This window comes from Rhinopithecus bieti, unplaced genomic scaffold (assembly GCF_001698545.2).
Source record: "Rhinopithecus bieti isolate Rb0 unplaced genomic scaffold, ASM169854v2 scaffold_34310, whole genome shotgun sequence".
NCBI classification, from domain to species: domain Eukaryota; kingdom Metazoa; phylum Chordata; class Mammalia; order Primates; family Cercopithecidae; genus Rhinopithecus; species Rhinopithecus bieti.
In genome coordinates this window covers 110,638-130,159 of record NW_016814622.1, presented here as the reverse complement: position 1 = coordinate 130,159, position 19,522 = coordinate 110,638, and the positions used below count along the sequence as shown (strand labels likewise).

Here is a 19,522-nt window from a genome sequence, read left to right as displayed (position 1 = left end):
TTGAGCCCAGGGGTTTGTTTGTTTGTTTGTTTGTTTGTTTTTGAGATGGAGTCTCGCTCTGTCGCCCAGGCGGGAGTGTAGTGGTGCGATCTCAGCTCACTGCAAGCTCTGCCTCCAGGGTTCAAGCCATTCTCCTGCCTCAGCCCCCTGAGTAGCTGGGACTACAGGCGCCCGCCACCACGCCCGGCTAATTTTTGTATTTTTTTTTTTAGTAGAGACGGGGTTTCACTGTGTTAGCCAGGATGGTCTCGATCTCCTGACCTTGTGATCTGCCCACCTTGGCCTCCCAAAGTGCTGGGATTATAGGCGTGAGCCACCGTGCTGGGCCGAGCCCAGAGGTTTGACACCAGCCTGGGGAACATGACGAAACTCTGTCTCTACAAAAAATACAAAAAATTAGCCAGGTGTGGTGGTGCATGCCTGTAGTCCCAGCTACTCAGGAGGCTGAGGCACGAGAATCGATTGAGTCTGGAGAATCGACTGAACATGGAGGATCCACTGAGCCCGGGAGTTCGAGGCTGCGGCGAGCCATGGCCGAGCCACTGCACTCCAGCCTGGGCGAAAGAGCAAGACAATCAATCAATCAATCAATAAAAGTTTTAAAAAATAAAATAATTTTCCTTATAGTAGCTCTGTCAAAATTATGACATTCAACTTTTAAGAATCCATCCGCTTGATTTGATGCTATCCACTGACAGCTCGCAGTCTCTACACAGGAAGGGCTTTGAGACTGCAGTCTAGCTAGAATGGAGTCAAGGGATTTACCTCAAAAGTGCATTTGCAGAGCAGGTGCACTATTCTACTCCGATAATATGTTTATTTGTGGTGGCTTAGGAAGTCTTAGTGGGTATTACAAAAGGTCAGAATCCCTGGCCATCTCCTTGGCACACTCAGTGATAATCCTACCATAAGCAACTTCAGAACCCAGAGAGGGAGTGCACGGCTGCCCTTGCTAGGCTCCAGTGTGTACTAGAAACTGTCACAATTGTCCGGCAGGTAAGAGCATAACCACATTTTGAATCAAAAGTGTTGTTCAAGCTGAAATCCTAGTATTCACCCTCAATTCCTCTGTATCCCTCACCCGTACAACAATCTCTCAACTCAGTCCATCAGCCCTATCTCCAAGCCTCCCTCAAGCCTGGCGCCTCCTCACCAACTCTGTGGCCATGCCACAGTAGAAGCTATCATATCCCTCGCCTACACTGCTGCCATGGTCTTCCACACCTGCCCCTAGAAGCCAGGCTCATTCAGCCGTCAAAATTAGCTGTTTGACTTCACTGAAATGAAAAGCGCTTGCGTTCCAAAGGGCACCATCAAGAAAGTAAAAATACATCTAATCCACAACACTGACTAAAATTAAAAAAAAAAAAGACAACCCACAAAATGGAAGAAAATATCTGTTGGTTATAAAGCTGATAAGAGCTTTTACCCAGAACATATAAAAAGCTCTTAAAACTCAATAATAAAAGACAATTTTAAAAGCTGGGTGCAGTGTCATGTGACTACAGTCTCAGCTACTTGGGAGGCTGGGTGGGAAGATCACTTGAACCCAGGAATTTGAGACCAGCCTGATCAACACAGCAAGACTTCATCTCAAAACAACAACAAAAGACAATTTTATAATGGGCAAGGTCTAAGAAACATTTCTCCGAAGAAGACACGCAATGCCCAGTAAGGCTGGGCGCAGTGGCTCACATCTATAATCCTAGCACTTTGGGAGGCCAAGGCAGGTGGATCACCTGAGGTTGGGAGTTCGAGACCAGCATGGCCAACATGGTTAAACCCTGTCTCTACTAAAAACACAAAAATTAGGTTGGCATAGTGGTGCATGTCTGTAATCCCAGCTACTCAGGAGGCTGAAGGAACGAGAATCACTTGAACCCAGGAGGTGGAGGTTGCAGTGAGCCAAGATCACGCCATTGCTCTCCAGCCTGGGCGACAGAGCAAGACTCTATTTCAAAAAAAAAAAAAAAAAAGCCAATAAGCACACGAAAATACGTTCAGCATCATTAATTGTTAGGGAAATGCAAATCAAAACCACAAGGAGATACCACTTCACACCCACTAGGATGGCTACTAAAAAAACACAGAACATGTGTTAGCAAGGATGTGGAGAAAACTGTATACATTGCTGGTGAAAAATAAAATGGTGCAGCCACCAGTCAGCAGTTCTTAAAAAGGTTAAACACAGAGTTACCATATGACTCAGAAATTATATTCCTAGGTTTATGCTCAATAGAAATGATAACACGTCTACAAAGAATTTGTAGATAAATGTTCATAATGTCACCACTCATAATAGCCAAAATGTCAAAACAACCTAACTGTCCATCAGCTGATGAACAAACAAAATGTGTTCTATCCATACAATGGAAGCCTGTTCAGCAATAAAAAGGCGTGAAGTACTGATTCATGCTACAACATGGAGGAATCCTGAGAACATTATGCTAAATGAAAGCAACCAGACACAAAACACCACATATTATATGATTCCACGTACAAGAAATGTCCAGAATAGGCAAGCTATAGACAGAGAGTAGGTCAGTCGTTGCCCAGGGCTGGGAGAAGAAGGGGTTAGGGTGTATTGCGGAAGGGTACGGAGTTTCCTTTTAGGGTGATGAGAAAGTTCTAAAATTGACTTAGTGATGGTTGCATAGCTGTGAATACAGTAAAAACCATGGAATTGTATACAAATGTGTGAACTGTGTGGCATGTAAATTATATCTCAATAAACTGTTACCCCCCAAAAAACAAAGGAAAACATCAGTTCCTTCAAAGAGAAATCAGACCATACTACCCATTCTACTCAAAACTCCTCACTTGTTCCCCAGTGCTCCAAGAATAAAAACCAAATGCCCCATGTAGTCTAAGTCCTTTGCAGCTCCCCGTCACCTCTCTACCCATCTCCACTTGTCCTCCAAGTTCTAGCTCCACTGGCCCACTCTGTCCTGCTCAGGTTTCATAATTATTTCCTCTATGCGGAATGAATGATCTTCTCACTTCATTTATCTGGCTTCTTCTCAACCATGGGGTCTAGCTTAAATATCACCACCACAAAAAGGCCTTCTCTGACCAGATCACTTAAGAGTACCCACTATCCCTTCTTTCCTCTATCACACACCCTGCATAATTCTCATTACAACCTTTAACTGCTTTACTTGCTAAACCATTTAAAAATCATCTCTTCTATGAGAATGTAAGCAACATGAATTCTCTCTTGCTTACCAAGGTAACTCCTAGTATCTAATAATATCTTTGGCACAGAGGAGATGCTCGGTAAAGATTTGTTAACTTCAGGTCTTACTGCAAAACAATAGTCTCAATCCAATCTTTAAAATTGGGCCAGGCACAGTGGCTCACGCCTGTAATCCCAGCACTTTGGGAGGCCGAGGTGGGAGGATCGCTTGAGGCCAGGAGTTCAAGACCAGTCTGGCCAACATGGCGAAACCCATCTCTACTAAAAAATACAAAAATTAGCCGAGTGTGGTGGTACACACCTATAATCCCAGCTACTTGGGAGGCTAAGGCAGGAGAATCACTTGAACCTGGGAGGTGGAGGCTGCAGTGAACCAAGATCGTGCCATTACACTCCAGCCTGGGCAACAGAGTGCTATTCCATCTCAAAAATACATAAATAAAAATATAATGAATAATGCTTCCTTAGTCATGAATATTTCAGTTAAAAAAATACAAAACATCACTCTATGGCATTCTTCAAGTTACTATGCTTCCTTTCCCCACCAGCCCCATCAATCTCATAACCCTGGAAGGTGCAGCTAGCCTTCACTGCTGACTGCTAACACCCAACTGCCACCCTGATGGCCAGTTTCTCAAAACTGGAGCTAGGACTAACATAGAGTCTAAGTCATCCACTTAGCAGTACAATAACCATGTTATCAGAGTGCTCTGACTACATTAATGGTTTAAGGATTCTCTCCAAAATCCCTAGGAAGCAACAATTCCTATCCTTATTGTAGAATCTACATTTGAAATCTGGCTACGACATCTATTAATTATTTAAGTATTAAATTCTTAAGGAGGAAGGTAATGAGACTGAGGCAATCATTTATCTTCTAGACAAAATTTTGTCACTTCCTTGCTCCCATCCCCGTCGGTTACCCAATGGTCACAAGCTAAAGCCTAACACAAGCATGGAAAGTAGACATTATGACAAAACAGTCTATATCTAACTTCGTCTCAGGCCACTCTTCATCCACACACTATGCACTTCCTACCTTAGCAATCACCCCTCTACTTGCTTCTTCTCCCAGCCCTGGCTCCTCTCTGTCTACAGCTTGCCTATTCTAGACATTTCATTTAAATGGAATCATATACTATGTGGTGTTTTGTGTCTGGTTGCTTTAACTTAGCATAATGTTCTCAAGGTTCCTCCATGTTGTAGCACAAATCAATACTTCGTTCCCTTTCATTGCTGAACAGGCTTCCATTGTACGGACAGGCCACATTTTGCTTGTCCATCCATCAGCTTTCCATCACAGTCCCTGCACACACCACAACCTATATGTCTCTACAGAACGAAGTCCCTTTCCCCTCTTCCCTATTCCCTCATATGTACCCTGTAAGAACTAGTCCTCCTCCACCAGGAAGCCTTCATAGATTCCCTCAGATATTTGGCTGGTCTTTCTCTACTTTCATAGAACTCCATGACGGCAGTTATCACACAGCACCATCATTATCTGTCTTCTTTCCCCTTCAATGGACTCTTTGTCATCTTTGTCTATGTTCTTCTAGTCTATATACTTTGTGGTGCTTAAAAAGACCAATAAAGAGTATGGTACGATCAATGCTCAACACATGTTTGTTGAATGACTCTCTCTCTCAAAGCACTGTGCTAGATTTACCCAAGTCTGATAGCCCTAAATATAAAATAGTGGCAAAAATTCGGTGGAACTCTTATGTCCAGGTCCAAAGAATACATTGATTTTAAACTGAATATACATCTTGAGTAACAGCTCCCTTCTACCTTAGCAATTCACAAAGTCATCAACTACTCCCTTCTAACTTTACTGAGCTCTCTGTGCATTACTGAATCTAGAAATCTCTTCATGCTTGACACCAAAGCTTTTTATTATAACCCTTTCCTGATCTATTCCTCATCTTCCCAAGTTCAATCAACTGCCTCTGCCTGATGCCTGTTTCCTTCCTTTTCTTCCTACTAAGTTCCAGTAGCCATTTTGTTCAACTCATAGAGAGGCTAGTATGAAAAGAGATTCTCCCCAAACTTAAGTGTAACTTCTTTAAGAAAAAATTGGAAAAAAAATCTAGTAGATGCCAGTCTTCCATTGAAAAAGACATGTGGGTATAATATAGCTGATGCCTAACAAAAGCTACTTTCTAGTCACTCCTTCAGAAGAGGGTTATTCTCATTCCATCTTCCCCACCACTGGTTTTCCAAGGCAGTCCTAAAAATTCAATTTGTGTGTCCCCTACACCTGCATTTAGTGCTCTCTTTTAAAGTTCAAAGGCCAGACCATGATCTCCCTGAGGCAGTGACCGGGTCTGTCTGGTTCACCACAGCATCCCTAGAGCCAGCCTGGCACAGTGGCTGGCATACGATGGCCAAATAACAATCAACATGGGATGTAAGTCAGGTTAACAACAACAACAAAAACAAAGTCAGAGGTTTATCAAGGTACATTATAACTGGGTGTGAGAAAACACAAAGTCCTGCAGCTTAAAAGACCAGGAATCACTGGTGATCACAAGGAGCTACAGTGGCTTCATTCCCAGATTCTACCTATGCCCGCGATTTGGGTTTGCGGATTTCCCAGAACTCTCTGTTTACAAGACCTTGGCTGCAAGAAGGCAGTCAACAAGTGCAACTGATCACTCCAGTAGATGAGAAAAGAATGCACCCAGTTTGGTATTCCACATTCTGCCAACAAATGGAACATAAGTCACAGAACAGAATAAAATTCCTGAATCCCAATAAGAAAGAGAGGAAGAAAAAAGTACAGGGAAGAGAAATGGAAGTAGAGAAGGAGGAATTAAAGTCATGAGAAGTCAGAGACATATCAGAACGGACTAGAGGGCGAGAAGGCAGGCTAGCACAAATGACAGCAGAGGCTCCCCTTTACTGAAATGTACAGCGGCAGGCACCATGCTTAACTTTACATGCACTGACCCATTTAATTCTCTCACCAAGCCAGAGGTAGAAACTATTCTCATCTCCATTCCACTGGTGATGAAACCGGAGCGGCGTGAGGTAGGGCACTTGCCCCAGCACAGAGCGAGGAAGGTGCCGCTGTGACCTGCCAGGTCTGACCCCAAGACACCCCATTCTTTAACCCTTACTACCTATTCTGCCTCCCAGGCCTTCAAATAGGGTTGGGAAAGGAGTCATTCACTTATCCATTCATCGAATACTGAACACCAACTGGGTGAGTGTCAAGGCCTGGGGCCACGCGCCGGTGGGCGGATGTAAGGGACGCGGGCTGCGAGTGGGGGGGCACAACGCGACGTCAATCCTAAGGCGAAGGAGCACAGCCCGCTGCCAGACCGGCAGCCGGGGTGCAGGGTGGGACCGAGGGCACGCGGCGCGCGGCGGAGGCCTGAGGAGGGGCGGGCGGCCCCTGCTCCCCGCTGCGGACCGCCGGCTTCCGCGGCCGGCGAGCCAAGCGCTCCGTGTGTTGTGGCATTTAGTGTCCGCCACTCCGCGCGGGCGAGACCGCGGGCGAGGGAGACAGGGCGGACGGGGATGGAGACCCTGCGGGGCTGAGGCAAGGGAAGAGTGGCCCTGGGGAGGCCGCGGACGGGGCGCGGGACCAGGCGTCGGGGGCGTCGGGGCCGCCTGCGGCGTCGCCGGACTCACCTCCCGCGGCAGCCCCTCCAGACTCGTCGGCCCCACCGGGCCGGAGGAGGCGGGGATGGACTCCGGGCCGCGGGGGCTGCCGGGAGCCCGTTCCCTGGGCAACGGGGCCGGCACCTGGGCCAGCACCGAAGAGCAGCAGCTGGCTCCGCCGAGGGCTAGAGCGGCAGATCCACAAGTGGCAGCGGGCGGGGCGGACGTGACGCAAATGCGTTTCCGGCGGGGGTGGGCGGGGCTTCGTCTCTCCTTCTAGGGATATCTGCCGACCGCATGGAAGGTGCGTGAGATCGGTTCCTTTCCCGGGGCAGGGTGGCTGTGAATGTTACTGCTTGGGCCGCAGGTTGGGCCAGAAGCTCAGTAGCTCCCCGGATTAAATGAGGTTAAATGGAGGTCAGATGCCTTGCCCCAGCCTAGCCCGCAGGCCCTGCGCAGCCTCTGCAGGCTGCTCGGGAGACAGTTTTGCCGAGCCTCGGTTTTTTCACATGTGGAGTGACAGATGAACGGGACGATATACGCAAATGAGTGTCAGCAGATCAGACACCCAAATTGTAATTATTGTCACTATAAATTAGCACTAACAAAGTTCACTGGGTGCCAAGCCTTGCATGCTCAGCTTCTCCAGAAACTCCTGGCTGAACTGCCTTCAGTCAGAACATTCTGCTTGTAATGAAAGCTGGCTTTCGCCTAGTGCTCAGTCTGCTGAGTGCTGCTCCAAGTACTTTAAGTGGATCATCTCATTTGAACCTCACAGTGGTCCCATGAAGTAATGTCAATCCCATTTTGCAGATGAGGAGTAGAGGCTCAGAGGGGATAAGTAACTTAGCCACTGTGCCCTCACCCTGCCCTGTCCTGTGACGCTGATGACTGGTCTGTCTTTACTGGTCCTTAAGTTTCTTGAAGTCAGTTATGTTTTTGGTTCCTAAATATGTGTCCAGTATGAATCAGGCTCACCATAAATCAGATGTGATCCTGCCCTCAGAATCTCCTGCTGGGGGGAAAACCCTTAGACAATTATAAAACAGGTGGTAAGAGCTATTCCTCCATTTACCTCATTTTATGCAAAGCCTCCTATGTGTGGAAGGTTTGAAAGAGAACAAGACATAGTTCCTACCCTAGTCGAATTTCCAGTTTAGCAGGGAATATAGACATTAAACAAGCAAATACACTCCACCGATGAATATCGTGATAGCAGAATTACAGGATGTTCCACATATCTACTGGTGAGTCCTAACCCAACTTGGGGGATCCAGGAATACTTCTCTGTGGAAATGACTTTCTGAAAACCTAAATCAGATAATTTCACTGCCCTACCCAGAGCTCATTGCTCACTCCCCGTTGTATTAGGTTGGTGCAAAAGTAATGGCAGTTTTGGCCATTAAAAGTTGTGGCAACACCTGTTACTTTTGCACCAGTCTAATACTTAGAATAAGTCCAAACTTCTTATCTTAAGCTATTAGGTTCTAGTTGTCTGATCACCTCCTCACCCACTAGTCCTTTTCTGTCCATTTCATTCCAGCACGCTGGTTTTTTTGTTTGTTTGTTTTATTTTGTTTTGTTTTCTGTTTTTTGAACTCACTAACCTCATTCTCATAATTAGAGCACATACTACTGACCTGCCCTTTTTCTGGCTTTTCATCATTCAGATCTCAGCCTGAATGATACCTTCTCAGGGGGTCACACTAACACAAGACCCTCTTTCATTTTCCACATACACTTACCATGATATGAACCATTCGATCGTGGCCATTTAATTGTTTATTATCTGCCTCCCCTTTGGAAAGTAAGTTCCATGAAAACGGTCCTGATCCGTCTCATTCAATCACTTCATTCCCCCATGCCTGGCATATTGTAGACAGTTAAGCAAATGTTTGTTGTTTAAGTAAAGAATGAATGATAAATCAATATGATATTTAAAAGTGAGGATACTAAGTATGAGGCAGGGGAGTGGGGACACACACAGATAGGAAAAACATTCCAGGTCAAAGTCAGAACTTGTACAGAGCCAGCTCTGAGGCACAGAGGGCAAGTGGGAAAGGGTGAAGCTGAAGGGATGGGCAGAGCTTGGATAGTAGAGGCCTTGAGCTAACAGGTGAGATACTGGGTTTTTGCCATGTGCCAGGCCTCACAGCTTCACATATATTATCTAATCTCAGCAATCCTATGAAGTAGATACTATTTTTATTCCCATTTTACAGATGAAAATGTTGAGGCTCTGAAAGGTATATTAAGTTGCCCAAGATCTCACAGCTGGCAGAGGTGGGATTCAGACGCAGGCAGTGTGGTCTTCTGACTCGAGATGTCAAACCATCTAGCTGTTGTGTGTCCTGGATTCCTCAAGGGGACTTTATCCTGTGGGCCGTGAGAAGCCTTCGCGGGGTTCAAAGTAGAGAAGGCGAGAGGGCACCGGAGGGCTGGGGGAGAACAAACAACCTGAGTTGGCTCTTGGTGGTCTGGGGGTTGCTTTCCACAGGCAGCATGTACCCGGGATCCGGGTACATCTTGGAGGATAGGCGTCATGAGCCTGAGGAAGGAAGGAGCTTTCCTGCAGAGAGAACACGTGCAAAGGCCTGCAGGCACCTCAGCTTTTCAAGAGCTGCCAGTAGTTCATTTTCACTGGAGATTGACGGGGGGCCAATGTGTGGGTTGATGTACGTATTGATGCGGAGGGGTAGCTAGGTCTGGAAGGACTTTGGACTTCCTCCTGATTTCCAAGCAGGGCCGTGGCAGCATCGTCATCAACTCTGCATCTCTGTTGTCTCAGTGTCTTGAAATGATTAGCACTCATGAGCCATGCCGCTCTGAACAAATTTAAAGTATCAGAGTGCCTGAGACTAGATAGTGGAAGTACTCAGGAGTCAGGGCTAGATAGATTATCCTGTAGGGAAGGTAACCTGAGCCATTGAAGAGTTTTAGCAGAAAGTCACAACTTTACCTTATTTCCAATCTTTGGAAAACAAAGGGCTTAAGGTAAAAATTTTGTGGAGCCATTAAGCTGGAAAAGGATTCAGCTATATCTGGTGAATCTTAAAATGTTAAAAATATTCTATGTTGTCTTCTTCCAGGAACTCTCACATTCATTCAGACTTTGTAGTTTCCACATTTATTTGTCCAGTTGATACAGCATTTGAGATAGTTTTACTGTTGAAAATTATGAGGACATTTGCCCTCCAACTATGATTGTATATTCCATGATAATAATTTTGTTTCTTTTATACCCTATCAGCAAAGACTGTTGGAATTGTAATGCCCAGAAAACCTGTCTTATCTGTCAGTGCAAGAAAAATGAAGGACAATGCGGCTGATTGGCATAATTTAATCCTGAAGTGGGAAACCCTCAGGGATGCAGGCTTTACCACTGCAAGTAATATTGCCAACTTGAAAATCAGTTTATTGTAAGTACATACCGGTTTTTCATGCTGGAAGTTTTTCACCCTTCATAACTGGGGAAATATCAACGTGAATAAATTTGAAAATAAAATATTAAGCAAAAAAAGCAAGTGGTAAGATGACACATGATACAAAATTATATTCCTTTTTTTTTTTTTGAGACGAAGTCTCACTCTGTTGCCCAGGCTGGAGTGCGATGGCGCAATCTTGGCTCACTGCAACCTCCACCGCCTGGGTTCAAGCGATTCTCCTGCCTCAGCCTCCAGACTAGCTGGGATTACAGGCATCTGTCACCACACCCGGCTAATTACTGTATTTTTAGTAGAGTCGGGGTTTCACCATGTTAGTCAGGCTGGTCTCGAACTCCTGACCTCACATGATCCACCTTCCTCAGCCTCCCAAAGTGCTGGGATTACAGGTGTGAGCCACCACGCCTGGCTATTCTGATTTTTAAAACCGTAGATTCTTTGATTCTTTTGTAGTTCATAGGCGTGATGATTGGATTTTCATGCTCATGTATGACCTGTGCCTTCCTCAAACTCTGCTATGATGTTGACACATTACGTAGCTGATACAGAAAAAACTACCATGGATTCTTTTGTCCATTTTGGATTTTACATAAACAAAAGGATATGTTAGTGTTTCCTTTATGTCTCACTTTCTTTTCTATTTTTTATTTTGGAGACGAGTCTCACTCTATCCCCCAGGCTGGAGTGCAATGGTACGATCTCAGCTCACTGCAACCTCTGCCTCCCAGGTTCAAGTAATTCTCCTGCATCAGCCTCCTGAGGAACTGGAATTACAGGCATGCGCCACCACGCTCGGCTAATTTTTGTATTTTTTGTAGAGACCGAGTTTCACCATGTTGGCCAGGTTGGTCTCGAGCTCCTGACCTCAGGTGATCCGCCCACCTCAGCCTCCCTAAGTGCTGGGATTATAGGTGTGAGCCACTGCACCCAGCCATGTCTCACTGTCTTTCAACATGGAAACCATCCATGTAATGTAGAGCCACTATTCTGGTTCTGTTCTTTCTCATTGCTGTTTAATAGTGTTTACCCACATTAGACCTCTCAAACTCTGCCACTGGTTTATCAACTAAGTTATGTAATGTTCTCAATCTTTTGTTGTCATTTCAACAGTGTGCACAGCATCTTCCCCAGGAATAGATTCCATCTCAAGAAACCACCTTATTTGCTCATCCATAAGAAACAACTCATCTGTTCAAGTTTTCTCATGAGATTGCAGCAATTCAGTCCCCTCTTCACTTCAGACCCCACTTCTAGTTCTGGTTCTCTTGCTTTTTCCACTGGCAGAGTAGATTGAACATCATTCTTTTTTTTTTTTTTTTTTTTTGAGACGGAGTCTCGCTCTGTCGCCCAGGCTGGCTCAGCTCACTGCAAGCTCCGCCTCCCGGGTTCACGCCATTCTCCTGCCTCAGCCTCCTGAGTAGCTGGGACTACAGGCGCCCGCCACCTCGCCCGGCTAGTTTTTTGTATTTATTTTTTTTAGTAGAGACGGGGTTTCACCGTGTTAGCCAGGATGGTCTCAATCTCCTGACCTCGTGATCCGCCCGTCTCGGCCTCCCAAAGTGCTGGGATTACAGGCTTGAGCCACCGCGCCTGGCCGGACATCATTCTTAAGGGCCCTAGGCGTTTGAGAATGGTAGATGAGCGTTGGATTCAACTTAAAGTCACTAACTGCAATATCCCCTAACAAGAGGGTCAACCTGTCTCTTGAAGCTTTGAAGCCTGTCATTGGCTTCTCTGTAGTTGTGAATGTCTTAGATGACATGTTCTTCTAATAGAAGGCTGTTTCATCTACACTGACAATCTGTCCTATCGTGTAGCTACCTTCATCATTGATCTTAAGTAGATCCTCTGGATAACTTGCTCCAGCTTCTACATTAGCGCTTGCAGTTTCACCTTGCACTTTTATGTTATGGAGATGGCTTTTGTCCTTAAACCTCATGAACCAAATCCTGCTAGTCTCAAATTTTTCTTCTGTAACTTCCTCATGTCTCTCAGCCTTCACGGAATTGAAGAGAGTGAGGGTCCTGCTCTGGATTAGGCTTTGACTTCAGGGAATGCTGTGTGTGTTTTGCTCTTCTGTGCAGACCCCTCAAACTTTCTCCACATCCGCGCTAAGGCTGTTTCACTCATCACTCACATGTTCACTGGAGTAGCACCTTTAATTTTCTTCAATAACTTTTCTTTTGCCTTCACAACTTGGCCAACTGTTTGACACAAGAGACCTAGCTTTTGGCTTATCTTAGCTTTTTTTTTTTTTTTTTTTTTTGTACGGATGGAGTCTCGCTCTGTCGCTCAGGCTGGAGTGCAATGGTGCAATCTTGGCTCACTGCAACCTCTGCTCCTGGGTTCAAGCAATTCTCCTGCCTCTGCCTCTCAAGTAGCTGGGACTACAGGTGCATGCTGCCACGCCCAGCTAATTTCTTTTGTATTTTAGTAGAAATGGGCTTTCACCATGTTGCCTAGGCTGGTCTTGAATTCCTGAGCTCGGACAATCCACCTGCCTCGGCCTCCCAAAGTGCTAGGATTACAGGCGTGAGCCCCTGTACCTGGCCCCTTATCTCAGCTTTTGACATGCCTTCCTCACTAAGCTTAATCATTTCCAGCTTTTAATTTTTTTGTTTCTTAATTTGGCCAAAGTATAGCTTTTGATTTAAAATGAGAGATATGCAACTCTTCCTTTCACTTGTACATTTAGTGGCCAATGTAGGGCTATTAATTGGCTTGATTTCAATATCCTCCTATTTCAGGAAATAGGGAGGCCCAAGGAGATGGGGAGAAATGGGAGCAGCCAGTCAGTGGAGCAGTCAGAACACACAATATTCATTCCTTAAGCTCGCTGTTACATATGAACATGGTAGTGGCACCTCAAAACAATTAAACTAGTAATATCAAAGATTATCAATCACAGATCATAGATATAATAATGAAAAAGTTTGAAATATTGTAAGAATTACCAAAATATGATACAGAGACATGAAGTAAGCACATACTATTGGAAAAATGGCGCTGGTTGATTTGCTGTACATACATACACAGGGTTGCCACAGACCTTCAATTTGTAAAAAATGCATTATCTGTGAAACTCAGTAAGGTGAAGCATAGTAAAATGAGGCATGCCTGTATTCCTGGATTGTGAACTCTTTGAGGAAGTGATCCATGTCTTGTTCATCTTTGTACATCCAGCACCATGCCCTGTGCCAAGGATGCCACACAGCTGAATGTTGTTTTATTTTTGTTTTTTTTTTTGAGACAGTCTTGCTCTTTTGCACAGGCTGAGTGCAGTGGTGCGATAACAGCTCACTACAGCCTTGACTTCCTGGGCTTAAGTGATCCTCCCACCTCAGCCTCCTAAGTGGCTAGGACCACATGCGTGCCCCACCATGCCCAGCTAATTTTTACTTTTAATTTTTGTGGAGATGAGGTCTCACTATGTTGCTCAGGCTGGATTCAAACTCCTGGACTCAAGCAGTCCTCCCGCATCCACCCCGCAAAGTGTTGAGATTACAGGCATGAGCCACTAAAACCAGCTGTCATGGCTGAATTTAACTGACTTATTTTGGTGCAAAATTGAGTGACCAATGGATATATTCATTGCACATATAAATAATAACTGAATTTATATCATAATGACATGAAAGAACAATGCTTATGCAAAATGTCCCACATAACTATGTGGATATAGAGGTTTGCAGAATTTATTATAAGGAAATAAGGCAAGCTTAAAGAGTTTATAAAGAGTATATTTTGTACACATTATTTTCTATTTTGTTTAGGAATAAAGACAAGATAGAATTAGACAGCAGCAGCCCAGCCTTGAAGGAAAATGAAGAAAAGGTGTGTCTGGAATATAACGAGGAACTGGAGAAGCTCTGTGAGGAACTGCAGGCCACCTTGGATGGGTTGGTAAGACATAAAGACGCAGGCCACTTGTGGTCACTGTTGCTGAATCCGATGGATGTATTTGGGGCTCACTTGACCATTGGCCATCCCTTCCTCCTTCTCAGTCTCCTCTGATGTTCTCTTCCTCTGCCTGCCACGTAAATCTTAATGTTCCCCAGGATGCTGTCTTAGACATTCACTCCTCCTGTGCATCATCCAGGGAAATTTCACCCACTTTCCGGTCTCATCACATAGTAAAAAAATTTTTTTTTCGTGAGATGGAGTCTTGCTTTGTCGCCCAGGCTGGAGTGCAGTGGCGCGATCTTGGCTCACTGCAACCTCTGCCTCCTGGGCTCAAGCGATTCTCCTGTCTCAGCCTCCAGAGTAGCTGGGACTACAGTTGCGCGCCACCATGCCTGGCAATTTTTTGTATTTTTAGTTGAGACAGGGTTTCACCATATTGGTCAGGCTGGTCTCAAACTCCTGATCTCAGGTGATCCACCTGCTGGCCTCCCAGAGGGCTGGGATTACAGGCATGAGCCACCGTACCCAACCACAGAGTAAATATTTTAGGCTTCTAGGGCCAGCTAGTCTCTGTCTCAGCTACTCATCTCTGCCACATAGGACTAAACAGCCATATACAACATATGTGTAAATGGATGTGGCTGCATTCCATGAAACTTTATCTTTGTTTTTTGAATTTTTTTTTTTTTTGAGATGGAGTCTCACTTTGTCACCCAGGGCAGAGTACGGTAGCATGATCTCAGCTCACTGCAAACTCCACCTCCCAGGTTCAAGTGATTCTCCTGCCTTAGCCTCCCAAATAGCTGGGATTACAGCCTCATACCACCACATCAGCTACCTTAGCCTCCCAAATAGCTGGGATGACAGCCTCACACCACCACATCAGCTAATTTTTGTATTTTTAGTAGAGACAGCATTTCACGATGTTGACCAGGCTGGTCTCGAACTCCTGACCTCAAGTGATCCGCCTGCCTCCGCCTCCCAAACTGCTGGGATTATAGGCATGAGCCACCATGCCTGGCCTTTTTTGTTTCTGTTTGTGTGGGTTTTTTTGTTTGTTTCTTTGTTTGTTTTTGAGACAGAGTCTTACTCTGCCACTGAGGCTGGAGTGCAGTGGCGAGATCCTGGCTCACTGCAACCTCCGCCTCCCGGGTTCAAGTGATTCTTGTGCCTCAACCTTCTGCCTAGCTGGGATCGCAGCTGCGCACCACCATGCCCAGCTAATTGTTGTATTTTTAGTAGAGATGGGGTTTCACCATGTTGGCCAGGCTGGTCTCGAAGTCCTGGCCTCAAGTGATCCACCCACCTCAGCCTCCCAAAGTGTTGAGATTACAGGCTTGAGCCACTGCACCCGTACAGGAAAACTTTTTGTCTTTTTTTCTGAGACAGGGTCTTGCTCTGTCGCCTAGGCTGGAGTGCAGTGACATGATCTTGGCTCACTGCAACCTCCATCTCCCAGGTTCAAGCTATTCTTCCACTTCAGTGTTCTGAGTAACTGGGATTACACATGTGTGTCACCATGCTTGGCTAATTTTTGTATTTTTAATAGAGACAGGGCTTTGCCATGTTGGCTAGGCTGGTCTTGAACTCCTGACCTCAAGTCATCTGCCCACCTCGGCCTCCCAGAATGCTGGGATTACAGGCGTGGGCCACCATGTTTGTCCAGGAAAACTTTATCTTTGGACACTGAAATTAGAATTTTGTATAATTTTTATGAGTCACAATCACTATTGTCTTTTTGGTTATTTTCAACCATTTAAAAATGAAAAAACCATCTTAGCTTGTGGGCCATACAGAAATAGGCTGTGGGCCAGAATTGACGTGTGTTCCAGGGATAATTTGCCCATCCCTGATACAGCACGTAAGAGACTAACGTGTTTGTTTAATGAACTAATAACTAAATTTCAAACCCTACCATATTGGCCACCAGATGTGAAGATAATACTACCTTACTTCTTTGCTAGGCACAGGAAATTAGGTTTAACACATATTTGAACTTGGATAACTGAAGCTTACCCGTAAACGTTTAAGATCTTTATATTTTCACCTTTTTGTTTGTTTGTTTGGAGATAAGGTCTTGCTCTGGAATGCAGTAGCGTGATCACAGCTCACTGCAGCCTTTACTTCCTGGGCTGAAGGGATCTTCTTGCCTCAGCCTCCTGATCAGCTGGGACTACAAGCATGAATCATCATGCCCGTCTAATTTTTAAAATTTGTTTGTCGAGACAGGGTAATCATGTTCACCAGGCTGGTCTCGAACTCCAGACATGACGTAATCCTCCCACCTTGGCCTCCCAAAGTGTTGGGATCACAGGCGTGAGCCCTTGGCGCCCAGCCTTAGCTTTTCTGTCATGTCTTCTTTTGGCTTCAGGATCCCCTATGACATTGAGTCCCCGTGTTTCCTTAGGCTCCTTTTGGCTGTGACAGTTTCTCAGACTTCCCTGTTTTTGATGACTTTGACAATTTTGAGGAATACTCGTTAGGTATTTTGTAGAACGTCCCTCAATTGAGATTTCTCTGATGTTTTTCTCCTAATGAGACTGAGGTTATGGGTTTTTTTCAGAGGAGGACCACAGAAGTAAAGTGCCATTTCTATCACATCATATCAAGGGCACATACTGGACATACTGTCATCAGGACTTTTCTTTGGGTCTCACCTATTGCCCAGGCTGGTCTCAAACTCCTGGGCTTAAGTAGTCCTCCCCCCTCAGCCTCCCAAAGTGCTGAGATTCCAGACGTGAGCCACTCTGCACAGCCAGGACTTTTCACTGTTGAAGTTGACCTTGATCACCAGGCACAGCAGGTTCCTCTGCTGTGAAGTTGCTCTTTCTCCTCCTCCCATGCTGTGCTCTTTGGCAGGAAGTCACAATGTGTAGCCCATACCTAGGGGGTAGGGATGTATTCACCACCTCCTTCAGGGTGCGGTGTCTACATAAATTATTCGGAATTATTCTGCATGGGAGATTGGTTCCCTCCCTCCCATTTGTTAATTTTTTTTTTTTTTTTTTGAGATAGAGTTTTGCCCTTGTCGCCCAGGCTGGAGTGCAGTGGGGTGATCTCGGCCCACCGCAACCTCTGCCTCCCGGGTCCCACCACAACCTCTGCCTCCCAGGTTCAAGTGGTTCTCCTGTCTCAGCTTCCCAAGTAGCTAGGATTACAAGTGTCTGCCACCACACCCAGCTAACTGTTGTATTTTTATTTATTTTTTTAAAAATTTTGTTTTGGCCAGGAGTGGTGACTCATACCTGTAATCCCAGCACTCTGGGAGGCCCGAGGCAGGTGGATCACCTGAGGTCAGGAGTTTAAGACCAGCATGGCCAATATGGTGAAACTCCATCTCTACTAAAAATACAAAAAATTAGCGGGGGGTGGTGGCAGGCACTGCAATCCCAGCTACTTGGGAGGCTGAAGCAGGAGAATCACTTTCGGAGGTTGCAGTTAGCCGAGATCACACTACTGCACTCCAGTCTGGGCGACAGAGCAAGACTCTATCTCAAAAACAAAGAAAAGTCCGGGCGCGGTGGCTCACACCTGTAATCCCAGCACTTTGGGAGGCCAAGGTGGGTGGATCACAAGGTCAGGAGTTCAAGACCAGCCTGGCCAAGATGGTTAAACCCTGTGTCTACTAAAAATACGAAAATTAGCCAGGTGTGGTGGTGGGTGCCTATGATCCCAGCTACTCAGCAGGCTGAGGCAGAGAATTGCTTGAACCCAGGAGGCAGAGCTTGCAGTGAGCTGAGATCGCACCACTGCACTCCAGCCTGGGCGACAGAGCGAACTTGTCTCAAAAAAAAAAAAAAAGAAAAGAAAAGTGGTTTGGAGTAAGTTTTCATTCTATGTTCAAAACCAAAAGTTGATTTTATAAGGGTATTATGATTATGATTATTCCTATTTTCCTCTATCGGTTAAAGAGCATGGTCTCCAGACCTGGTCTGTGTCTTTCAGAAGTTTGACCTTCTGGGGGTTGCATGCACTGTTTTCCCTAAGCTGGGCTAACATTTCACTGTGGTCTGTGTTTGCTGTGGGAAGAAGCCACCAATGTTGAAATGTAAGGGGCTGTTGTTTATGCACTGTTCATTCAGGGATGCACGTGCCTATGTGACCTGAATTCCTTATTTATGGCTGAGCGACAGAATTGAGCATGACTTCTCGCCTGGGGTCAAGGCTCCAGAATTTCCCTTATTCTCCTGTTATCAGCTTTTCTTAGAATCAGGTGGCACCAGGGATTCTGCCTGCTGCCGCAGGACTCAGAGGAAAGAGCAGAGGACTGGGTGTTAAAACTTGGTGTCAGAAGGCATGGTATCGAGTTCTGGCCTCATCCCTCTCAGCTCAACCTTGAGCAGTTTCCCAGCTGTGAAAGGGAAATGATGAGTCGTGCCTCTTGGGGTTGGGCCAAATAAAATATCAAACCTTAAAAGATTTGGGAAACAAGTAAAGTCCTTTAAAAATTAACATTAGCTGAATGTAGTGCTTGCCACTTCCAATGTAATTGGAGGGTGGTTGGAAGGACCAAGTAAAGGAATTAATATTTTTGACAATTTATATATCTTTTCTTATTTCCCCCCATGTATGTAAAGTCAGCTATACTTAGGAGTTCAAAATTTGGTCTTCATAGACCTATGCTACTTAAATCTGAAATCCTAGTTACTTCACCCATTAATTTTCTTTATCAAACCCTTATATATCTCCAAGTAGGGTGCTTCACAAATACTAACTCACTTAATCCTCTTTACCACGCTGTGAAAGTAAGCCCGCCATTGCCCCTATTCTGTGCTGCCTGGTGTGTGCAGCGGGGATGGTTTAGTATCTCCCACAAGTGGCTGTGCACATCATGCAGTTACAGGGCTTAGGACAGAGCCTGGCCCCCACGGAGGGACCATCAATGGCAGCTCGCCACGTTACCTTACTTCCTGCATGAAGTGTTTAGGGCTCCCTTTCTGTGTTGCCATTTTATAAACAAGGAAGTCAAGGAGGTTTCCGTAAACAAAGGCAGTTAATGAGAGAGTCAGGCCTGGTACGGTGTCTCAAGCCTATAATCCCAGCGCTTTGGGAGGCCGAGGCGGGCGGATCACGAGTTCGGGAGATTGAGACCAGCCTGGCCAACATGGTGAAACCCCATCTCTACTAAAAATACACAAATTAGCTGGGCGTGGTGGCACACGCCTGTAATCCCAGCTACTTGGGAGGCTGAGGCAGGAGAATTGCTTGAACCCGGGAGTCAGAGGTTGTAGTGAGCCAAGATCCCGCCACTGCACTCCAGCCTGGCACTGCACTCCAGCCTGGCACTGCACTCCAGCTTGGCGCTGCACTCCAGCCTGGCACTGCACTCCAGCTTGGTGACAGAGCGAGACTCCGTCTCAAAAAAAAAAAAAAA

General features: G+C 45.7%; 2 protein-coding genes across 5 annotated transcripts in view; one reads left to right on the top strand and one right to left on the bottom strand.

Annotated features, from left to right (window-relative positions):
- Positions 1-7,033, bottom strand: part of TECPR2 (tectonin beta-propeller repeat containing 2) — a 135,489-nt gene extending 128,456 nt beyond the window's left edge. Inside the window, exon 1 of the mRNA XM_017851491.1 lies at positions 6,833-7,033. The gene's annotated coding sequence lies outside the window, so the exon portion shown is untranslated. The remainder of the gene's footprint in view (positions 1-6,832) is intronic.
- Positions 5,980-19,522, top strand: part of CINP (cyclin dependent kinase 2 interacting protein) — a 17,445-nt gene continuing 3,902 nt past the window's right edge. The window contains exons 1-4 of one of the 4 annotated variants that reach the window (XM_017851519.1): positions 7,068-7,106; positions 7,958-8,049; positions 10,053-10,221; positions 14,019-14,148. In XM_017851519.1, the coding sequence (XP_017707008.1) occupies positions 8,031-8,049; positions 10,053-10,221; positions 14,019-14,148 (318 nt within the window). In that variant the 5' untranslated portion in view covers positions 7,068-7,106; positions 7,958-8,030. Of the gene's footprint in view, positions 6,402-7,038; positions 7,107-7,957; positions 8,050-10,052; positions 10,222-14,018; positions 14,149-19,522 lie in introns of those variants that run through there. The other 3 variants (XM_017851518.1, XM_017851521.1, XM_017851517.1) reach the window with 3 other exon arrangements.